Source organism: Passer domesticus, chromosome 30 (genome assembly GCF_036417665.1).
Source record: "Passer domesticus isolate bPasDom1 chromosome 30, bPasDom1.hap1, whole genome shotgun sequence".
Classification (NCBI taxonomy): Eukaryota; Metazoa; Chordata; class Aves; order Passeriformes; family Passeridae; genus Passer; species Passer domesticus.
This window is the reverse complement of record NC_087503.1, coordinates 628,656-638,891: the sequence shown is the minus strand read 5'-3', so window position 1 is coordinate 638,891 and position 10,236 is coordinate 628,656. Positions and strand designations below refer to the sequence as shown.

General features: G+C 57.0%; 1 protein-coding gene across 1 annotated transcript; it reads right to left on the bottom strand.

Moving 5' to 3' along the window:
- Positions 1–3,107: 3,107 nt before the first annotated feature.
- LOC135287550 (serine/threonine-protein kinase pim-1-like) lies at positions 3,108–7,915 on the bottom strand. Its single transcript, XM_064400843.1, has 8 exons — positions 7,899–7,915; positions 5,985–6,249; positions 5,821–5,871; positions 5,250–5,616; positions 4,456–4,632; positions 4,069–4,222; positions 3,667–3,832; positions 3,108–3,326 (listed from the first exon to the last, which is right to left on the bottom strand). The coding sequence occupies exons 1-6, from the start codon at positions 7,913–7,915 to the stop codon at positions 4,116–4,118; spliced, it is 984 nt and encodes a 327-aa protein (XP_064256913.1). The 3' UTR covers positions 3,108–3,326; positions 3,667–3,832; positions 4,069–4,115.
- Positions 7,916–10,236: the final 2,321 nt, after the last annotated feature.

The following is a 10,236-nucleotide window of genomic DNA, read 5'->3' as shown; positions in this document are numbered from 1 at the left end:
AGGGAAGAGTGGCAGTGGCTGTCCTGAAAGTCAGCTCCATGTGCTGCTGCTGCTGCTGCTGCTGTGGGGTCATTTGCCCAGCCCTGCCCCAGAGTCAGGGATCAGATCCAGGCCCTGCTGCTGCTCCCTCGGGATCAGCCCCAGTTTGGGTGTTGCTGTCAGGGCCAGCAGGAGTGGTGGCTGGAGCAGCAGGTGCTGACAGTGCCCCAAGCCCTGGGGCTGGAGGGGTCCCTGGGCTGGGCTGGGAGGGAGCTGCCCCTTGTTCTCCCTCTGCCCCAGGCAGAGCTGGGCTGGGCACAAGTGGGGCAGCACAGCCAACAGGGAGTCTGCGAGTCTCTTCCAGCCCTGGCTGCTCAGAGTTTGGGCCTTGGAGCCTCAGGTGGCCAAAGGCAGCTGCTCCTGGTCCCTCTGTGTGCCCCTGTGTTCAGCAGTGCTGCTCCATCAGTCTGTGCCCAGCAGTGGGGAAAAGCCTCAGCCCTGCAGGGCCAGGAGCTGCCGGGCTCTGCCTGAGCAGCTCAGCCAGCAGGAAGGGAGCTGCTCCACACGGGAACCAGGAGCAAAGGGCTGCAGCACCTCGTGCTGGGGCAGAGCCCAAATTCTGAGAGGGAATAACAGAGTTATTCATGTGCATTGGTGTGTCAGCACTGCAGGTGCTGTGCCTGCAAACACAAGGTTTGAGATCTGCAAAAGAATTCTGCAGCTCTTGACTGGATCAGGATGTCAGCAGTGCTAACTCCAGCACAGTCCAAATGAAACACTTCACACCTCTGCTCATATCTGCTAGATATTTTTCTTCAGGGTATCCATAGAAAAGGAAACAGAGGAGGAGCCTACATTTTCATTGTTTATCAGAAATATTTCTCATTTTGCTGTACATTCCTTTTGTAGGACGAGTTCTCTGTTAAAAACACTGGACAAAAAAGGAAAGAAAAAAATATGAAAGATAAAACCAAAAATACAAATGTGTACTGAAAATCATCAGTAACTTTGGATTAAGAGGCAACTGATCTTTTCAAGAAGAGAAATCAGTTACTCTGTAAATGTTCTGATGGCATGGATTCATCTTACTGACCTCAGCATCCCTTTTTAAAACATTCAGGGTTTTGTTTGCAATATTATGTTATTTTAAATTGTGATGGAATCTATAGGAAATTGAAAGATCTATTATGCATTTATGCATTACTGTGTCTTGAGTGTAAAAATATTGCAGTTTGAAATTTGGATTTAAAGCGTTGCAAATGAAAGTTATAAATCCCAATAGATTGTGTGACAGCAGCTTTTCCTAGAGGATGTGCAGCACTCTAAGGACTTCATCAGTGGGGTTGGGGGTACTTGGACCTTTGTCCTGTGCCACTCTGAGAATGTCATAGAATGGAACTTCACCTGCCACCAGCCCAGGTCACCCTCTGCCACCAAAGCTCCTTGGACCTTGTGTCCCCCAGGCAAGCACAAAGTGTTTGTGCTGCTCCCCCTTTTACACAAACCCACAGAGAGCTGGGATTTTTCCAAGTCTCATGTCTGCATTGGGCCAAATTCCTAGAGAAGCAGCAGCCCATCCCAATGAATATGGTGAGTTATGTGGATGGTTGTGAGCTCCACTTCCTACCTAGAAATCCTGAATCTGCTTCTGAATGCTGCTCCTTCAGCTCTTGGACGCCTTCTCCCACAGAGTAGGGAAAAAATCCCCTGGCCACCAGTTAAATGGTGAGTTATGCTAAAGTTACTGCATTGTGGGAAACCCCTATTCATCCATATCCTATTAATATATCCATACCTGGGGGTGTGCATGGTTTTGTCTTGTGTACAAAGGAAGGAGTGTGCAAGCAACATGACTGACACTTTCACTGTCCATGTTCATCCCATACCCATGGGTACAGAGACATTATGGAAACCCTGGCACAGGCAGAGCCTTCTGTCCATGGATGCACAGACATCCAAGAGCCCCTGGCACACACAGACCCTTCTGTCCCTGGATACAGAGACATCCAAGAGCCCCTGGCACACACAGACCCTTCTGTCCATGGATACAGAGACATCCAAGAGCCCCTGGCACTCACAGAGCCTTCTGTACATGGATACAGAGACATCCAAGAGCCCCTGGCACACACAGACCCTTCTGTCCATGGATGCACAGACATCCAAGAGCCCCTGGCACACACAGACCCTTCTGTCTCTGGAGGATGGAGCGTGGTGGGTGGGGGTGGTTGGTGGGCAGCGAGTCCCGGACAGCAGGCCAGACCCGGCTCCAGCCCTGCCAGGCCCTGCCAAGGCTCAGTGCCAGCTCCTCTGGAATGGGAAAGCCCTTCAGCATTGTCCCTGCCCAGAGGGGCAGTGCTGGCCTGGCAGCACAGGTTGTTTTCCCCTCAGGCTGCAGGAGATGAGAACACACCACTTGCCAGCACTGAGTGCGAGGCACAGCTGCGGGTGCTCCCCATGAACCTCAGCTCTGGGAGCACTGTCTGCCCCAAGCTCCAGGGGCTGCAGTGGGAGCCCGGCTGGGCTCTGCCCTGGGGCCATCCTGCAGGGACAGCTGGAAACAGGGAGCATTCAGCTGCCACAAACAGCCAAGCCAGGGCTGCAGGGCAGCTGCTCCAGCCCGGACTGCACTGCTGTGTGCTGTGCTCTGGGGCTGGGGCTCCCCACACAGGGGACTGGACTGGTGTGCCAGAGGAGACAGAGAAGCTTCAGCTTCAGCCTCACTGAGGTGGCTGCGTGGGCTGGGAAGAGTGGGGAGGCTCAAGGGGATTCACAGAGCTCATCCTGCTGCAAGGATGAAGAAAAGGGAGTGGGAACTCAGCAGTGAGGAGAGCTGAGGGCTGGAGAGTGGCTCTGAATGACACTAAAATCCCACTGGACCTCTGAGACATTGCTGCTCCTCAGCCAGTGACAGCACGAGTCCCTAAACCTGGGGCTCGGCCTTCCTTGTGGTCAGGGGCAACACGGAAGGCCAGCAAGTGATGGAGACTGCGATGGGCTGGGAATTCACTGGGGGAAAAAAGGGAGCAGTTGAGAAGTAAAAGGCAGGTGGGGGAGAGAACTGTTCAGAGAAGGGCTGAGCTACATCTTGAGCAAGCTGAAAAATGTCATTTGGAGTCATCCCAGATTGATTTGATTTCAGAAGGTATTGAACGATTTTAATTTTTGGGAGGTGTCATGTTTTCCATTGGAGGTGTCCACGCTGCAAACTTGAGCTGCGTTGTCAAAATGCTCAAGCAAGTCTGTGCTGCAGGTGACACCATTTCTTCTTTGGCTGATTCCAGCCCGGTGCTGAGCTCCAGCAGAGCCCTGCCAGAGCCCAGAGCAGCCTCAGCATCTGCAGAGCCTGGCTGCAAGGAGAGAAAGCAGAAACTGCCCGTCAGCTGAGGGCTCCTGTCCCCTTGTCCCAGCTGCCCGCAATGCCCAGGCCGTGCTGGCTGTGCCCAGAGCTGTGCCCAGAGCTGCCCATCAGTGCTGCCTTGGGAAGCAGGGCAGGAGGGCAGGACATGTGCCCAGCCTGCAGCCAGCCATGGCACATCCAGCCCTCAGCAGCTGCCCAGAGCCAAAAAGCAGCTGGGCAGTCGACCGAAGAATTTGTTGCATCCCTCCCAGCAAAGGGGGAACCTTTGGTGCCCAGCCAGGCCATGCCATGCCCAGATCTGGGAGCATCCCCCTGGCTGTGGAACTCACCTGAAAATTGGGTGTGGAGTGTGTCTTTAGAGAAGCTGCCAGAATCCAAGTCCATCATCTTCAGCTGGCCAGGCCAAGGAAGAGATTGTTGTCCTTGAGGTTGTCCTTGCTGTCTCCAGCAGCAGCCCCACCTGGTACAGCTTCTCCAGGAGCTCCTTCTCCTTCCCTGGGAGCAGACCAGGCTGTCAGGGCTCTGCCCAGGGCCCCAGCCATCCATGAAGCAGACAAGCAAAACCAGGGGGGATGGTGGCCACCAGTGCTTGCCACACCAGATCTCCAGCTCAGCTCCAGCCCAAGAGCTGCATGTTCCCTTCTGCTGACCCCTGCTCAGAGCTACAGGCAGGACAAAACCAGTCTGGTTTGCTTTGCCACTGAGTGCCAAGAAATGTGTGGATCTCCTACCTGCCAGGCCCCTGGATCCAACTGTGCACATGGATCTCTCTCATCTTCTAGGGCCGAGGAGCACCCTGCACCCAAGGATGGCAGAAAAGCTCTTTTAATGATGGCCTGTCCGAGGGTTGCATGGACAAACACCTCTTAATGACATCTTGGCATTCTGGGGAGACAAACCAGAAATCACCAGTCACTTGGAGAAGTTTCCCCCTGTTCCTGTGCCCAGGCCATACGGGGTGTGCCCAGAGCTGGGCCTAAACTTCCCCATGGATTCTCTGTTTAGAGGAGAGCAGGACATGTGCCACCTCCTCAGCAGCTGCCAGAGCAGGATGCCCATCAGCCCGCTGCTGTCTCCCAGCATTGGTATTCCCCCTGTGCCCAGAGATGAGGATCCACCTTGAGAGAGCCGTGGTGGGAACAAGATGCGCCCCCAGATGATCTCCTGGCCCCTCCTGAACGGGTGCTTCCCCACAACCAGCTGGTACAGCAGGAGGCCCAGGGACCAGATTGTCGCTGCCTCGCCATGGTAGCTTTGGTGCTGGGTCCACTCTGGAGGGCTGTAGGCCAGGGTTCCTGTGGAACACAGACAGAGCTCAGCAGGGGGATGCTGCTGCTCCCAGAGCCTGGCCCCAGCATCCCTGGGCATGTGGGGGCTGCTCTAGCAACACACGGGGTGACCGCTGCCCTCTCACCATCACCTGGGACTTGTGTACAAACTCAGGGCTGGAAAAGAAGCCACTGGTGCTGGAAGAGGGCAGCAGAAACCCTGGGAAGGCCCAACCATGACACAGAAAGGAAAAACCCACCCACTGGTGGAGAAAACCCACTCTCCTCTCTGCCTGCATGGGCCCCCAAAAAATGTTAATAAGCCAAGGCAAACAAGGGGAGTGGAGCAGTCCAAGCCCCTCCTCCCCTGCACACCAAACCATCCAGGGCATGGGTTCAGACCCCCCTCTCCACTACCCCCATGGGGGTTTTTGTCGGGCTGGCTGCACCAGCTCCAGCCCCAGCCCAGGGCACACTGGGTACTGAAGGCTGTCAGCAGGGCTGGGAGCTGGCCCCCCTCACACCCCAACCAAATCAACTTGGCTCCAGCATTAATCCCATCCCAGCTGCAGTAGGGGGAAGCCCCAGTGCTACACCCAGGCTGGGCCATGAGATGCCCAGGAGCATCCCCTGCGAGGGCTCACCTGCAAACTGGGTGTAGGCTGTGTCTTGGAGGAAAGCGCCACAGCCAAAGTCGATCAGTTTCAGCTGCCCGCTGGCCAGGTCAAGCACGATGTTCTGAGGCTTGATGTCCCTGTGCAGGACCCCGCAGCTGGTGCAGTGCCGCACGGCCTCCAGCACCTGGCGGAACAGCCCCCGCGCCTCCTCCTCCGGCAGGAACCTCCGCTCCGCCAGGAAATCCGACAGCTCCTGGCACCGTTCTGGACGCTCCAGCACCATCAAGAAGCTGTCGGGGAGCTCAAGCCACTCCAGGAGCTGAATGACACCAGCACAGTCACAGGACACCTTGGCCAGCAGCACGATCTCCACGGGCGCGCTGGTGCCGTCAGGCTGCGGGAGGAGCGCGATGCCGTCAGTGGAGCTGAGGCCGTGCCAGGGCTCTGGGACCCCTCAGACAGCCCGGGATGCTCTGCATGCCCTGCTCAGCCCACGCCCGCTCTCCCCCCAGGGCTCCTGGTGGCTCCCACCCAGCCGGGCCCCGGCTCCTCACCGCCCGGCACGGCCCGGCTTCTGCCGCTGGCCCCGCTCACTCACCAGCTCGCTCCAGTGCCGGATGCGATCCCGCGGCACGCGTTTGATGGCCACCTGCGAGCAAGGGAGAGCAGCGGGCTGAGCTCAACGCCCTTCCCACTGCTCTCCGACATTCTCGTCCTTGTCTCCCTCTTCCCTCTCCGCCCGCTGCCGGCCCCGCCACTCACCGGGGCGCCGTCCGAGAGCCGCGTCGCTGACCAGACGCTGCCGAATCCTCCGCGCCCCAGTAGGGAACCCAGGCGGTAGCGCTCCTGCAGGGCCTCCTGCGCCTTCCCTGCGGGCGGGACGCGGCTCTCAGCGCTCAGCCCGGGGCCAGCAACGGCCCCCGAGCGCCCCTCACCCGCCCCGGCCCGGCCATCCCCCGGCGTTCGGTTTTCAGAACGCGGCACGGGAGGCTCGGGGCCGGCGGCTGCGCTGCCGAGTGGCGGAGCTCTGGCCGGGCAAGCCGCAGCGGAGGCGGCGGGAGAGGCAACGCCGCCTGTGTCCTCCGCAGGCCTCGGGAGGAGCCGGGGCCGGGCTCGGGGTTGGGGTCGGGGCCGGGACTGGACCCTGCGCCGGGGCCGGGGCCGGGCTCGGGCCAGGCGGAGGCAAAAGCCGGCGATGCCGCCCCAGCCCCAGGCATTGACGCCCGCCCAGCAGCGCCAGCGCCAGCACGGCCAGAGCCGGGCTGAGGCCAGGCGGCGGCGGGACGGCCGGGGGCGGGCACGGGGCAGCCCCGCCCGGGGCCGGGGGCGGGCCGGGGGCATGGCCCAGCCCGGCACGGGGAGAGGGAGGCGGGGAGAGAAGAGGGACGGCGGGAAAGGGAGAGCGGGAGAGGTACGGGGCAGCGGGAGAGGGAGAGGAGAAGAGACTCTAAAGTTTCTTCTGTCGCTGCTGCTGCTGCTGCTGCTGCCGCTGCTGCTGTCGCTGCTGCTGCTGCTGCTGCTGCTGCTGCTGCTGCTGCCGCTGCCGCTGCCGCTGCTGCAACTGAAGCTCCGGGGCCGTTTGTCCCCGTGTCCGTTTGTCCGTTGCCCGCTCGCCCCCGCCCCGAGCCCCACGTTCCCCGAGGGCAGCCCCTGAGCCTGTCCAAACACGGGAACTTTGCCGAGTTCAGCCTAGAGCCAGAGTCTGGACTCCTGCACAGTGGCTCAGGAATCCCCTCAGTCCCTGCTGTGCATTGTCCCTGCTGAGGGTCAAACACTCTCAGAGCACATTCCCTGAATGCAGAATTTGTACCTGACCCAAGCACTGCACTTACCTCTCCAGCATTGATTTCCAAGAAAAACAGGGGAAGCCAAAGTGTGTCTAGGTCATGGTATCTTAAAATGTCTAAAACTTGCCAACTCATGGATCTTAGAAGTGATCTTAGAAGTGAGATCTGTTTGGAATTAATGGGATGGACAACTAGTGCAAGATGGAAAAGGGGACCATAAAAACAAATCGAGAAAAACATCTTGAATTGTTTCAATTTTCATTTAATTTCTTAAAAGCTCTTTCAGTTTTTCCAGAATCTTCTCCTCAGTCCGGTTTGCTTTTTCCAAGAACCTTTCCCGGAGAACGAGGTGCAGCTTCTGTCACAAGGTGTGCCACCAACTGCAGCTTTCCACACTGTGGGTGCAGCACAACACTTGCAGCAAAGCAGAAGAAATATTTGAAGAATTCGACAGCTTGTTCTTTTCTTTTCCTTGTGGGCTGGGCAGTTGTGCCATTGGTAAGGTTTTCATTGTTACTGTTCTACCCTAAGAAAACATGAGAGGCTACCAAGAACTCTTAGGGAATGCAAGCCTGACTGAATGCAGAGAAAGAAACTCTAGAGCCTGCAGCCAGAAGTGGAGAGCTGTGTGATAATCATTCCAACACCCCCAAGGACATCTTGAAAATGATCTAGAAGATGCAAATGGGCTGACAGGGAGTTTGTTTCTGTCTTCAGTCCAGATTCTTCTACATCTGAAAACAATTCCACAGTCTCCATCTAAATCAAGAGTACAATCAGTTCGTAAAAAGCACCAGAACAAACTGTAGCTCTCAGGAGATGACGGAAAGAATCTGAAAAGGGAAAATGCAGGAGAAATGTATTTCTCAGCACTGCAATACTTGCCCACCTGAAACCCTCCTCCATTTCCTCTGCATGCCTGGATCTGTTGGTGTCACTTCTGTATTCGCTGGTGCCTCCAGCCCTGAATCCCCTCATCTACAGCCTGAGGAACCAGGAGCTCAAGGCTGCAGTGTGGAGACTGATGACTGGACATCTTAGGAAGCATTAAAGTGATTGCCAGTTTCGGCAAATCACTTGTAATAAAAGTCATCTTTTATAGCTCTTTTGGTTTGGTTCTTTGATTTCCCTGTTGTTTTCCTTTATAAATATTCTTCCTAAAGTTAGACGATTGTTTCTGCCATCTCTGACTTTGTTTCTCTCCACCTTCCCTGTGGCCACAGACTGTGCCAATGAGGGGCTGCAGTCTCAAAGGTTTTAAAGGAACTATAGGATATCCCAGCAAAGTTTTCTGCAGAGATCCCTCTATTCTTGCCTTCTCTGGAGCTGCAGCAGCAATGTCGGTGTGCAGAGCTGGGGCAGATCAGTGCTGGCACAGCAGCTGTGCCCAGCAGCAGCAGCAGCAGCACTTGGTGTTGCCAGTGCTGCTGCCGTGGCCCTGCCCCACTGCCCTGGTGGCCCTGGTGTTGCTGCAGGGCCTGAGTGCTCTCGGAGCTGGGCACAGTCCTGGGGGTGGCAGTGCCGGGGCTGCAGCAGGGACAGGCCATGGGCACTGCTGGGGCAGTGCTGACGCCTCAGGCCAGGCCCTGGGGGCTCCAGGCTCCTTGCCCAGGCTCTCTCAAGAACACGGCCAGGCCAATGCTCAGCACAGAAAAGCCCCATGGTGAGCAGCCCCAGGCTGGCCGTGGGCAGGCTGGGGGCAAACAGCATGGCTGGGGCTCTGCAAGGGCCCTGGGGGAGACGGGAAGGAGCAGCAGAGCAGGGGCTGATCCATCCCCAGGGTGCTGCACAGCCCAGGGCAGCATCCCAGAGCATCCTCATGGAGCTGCCAACAACATCCCCCCTCTGCAGCCCTGGCCTCTCCCCCAGCTCACAGAGGTGCTGCATCCTTGCAGGCACAGCCACGGCAGCACTGGCTCAGGAGCCCCTGTTTGCATTGCACAGAGCAGGCAGGAGCACCCCCATGCTGCTGCTGTGGGGACATGAACCTGAGGGAGCACAAATGCCATCAGCCCCTGGGGCCAGGAAGAGCTGGGGGACAGCAGGGAAACCACTCAGCTTTGTCCTGGCCTCTGCAGTCAGCCAGAAACTTTGTTCCCATTAGCTGGGAGATTCCTGTCCCACTGCAGATGCTGTTGCTCAGAGCCAGGGCTGCCTGACAGCCACCCCTGAACTGCCCTGAGCATTTCCTTGGCTTCACCTTCGCTTTTTTCCCCCCTTTTTTTTGGTACAAATTTCTTCCTGTTGCCCATCCCTGTTCCCTCCCCTGCAAAAAGCCCATCCCTGTTTGCCCTTTCCTCTCTGGCCCCACACCCCATTGCAGTTCCTGACTTGGCACCATGGGAACGTCCCTTGGGTAGCAGGATCATCCTCCAAGTGCTGCAGGAATTGTCTGCAGGCTCCTGCAGTGCCTGGTGCTGCTCCCTTGCCAGAGGCAGCCCAGGCCAGGGGGACACATCTGGGCTGCTGTGTCTGCCTGTGGGGCTCCCTGTTCTGGGCAATGAGGAGGAGCTGCAGAGGCTCTGAGGACTGACAGGATGGGCTTTGGGCCTGGGAGGAGAAGCTGAGGCACCTGGGCTGCTGGAGCTTCTGAAGAGGAGGCCCAGGGCTCATCCTGCAACTGCTGCAAGGGTGGTTTCAGAGAATCCCAGAATCAGCAAGGTTGGAAAAGACCTTGGAGATCATCAAGTCCAACCTGTGCCCTGACACCACCTTGTCTCCCCCGGGCCTCCTCTTCTCCAGGATAAACAACCCCAGCTCCCTCAGCCTCTCTTCACAGGATTTTTGCTCCAGACCCTTCACCAGCCTTGTTGTCCTTCTCTGGACACACTCCAGCCCCTCCAATTCTTGCTAAATTTGGGGTCCCAGAACTGGACACAGCACCCGAGGTGCTGCCCAACCAGCGCCCAGCACAAGGGAAGAATTGCTCTCCTGGTCCTGCAGGTGACACCATTCCTGGTCCATAGGAGTGCCAGGGGTTGGATGAGGGAAATGGTTGGGAGGGGGCAGGAGACACAGTCTGATTGACTCTCAGCCATGAAGGGTCTTGATTTTCATAGCTATTCAGTCTGCATTAGAAGGTGCTGGGGGTCAATATCAACTGGACATTGCTGATATCAATCTATAAACAGGAAAAAACATTAAACAGAACAAACTGTTCTCTCTGCATTGTTTTCAAGACAGTATATACACTTTGAATACACTTCAGATATCTGTCTAATTAATTA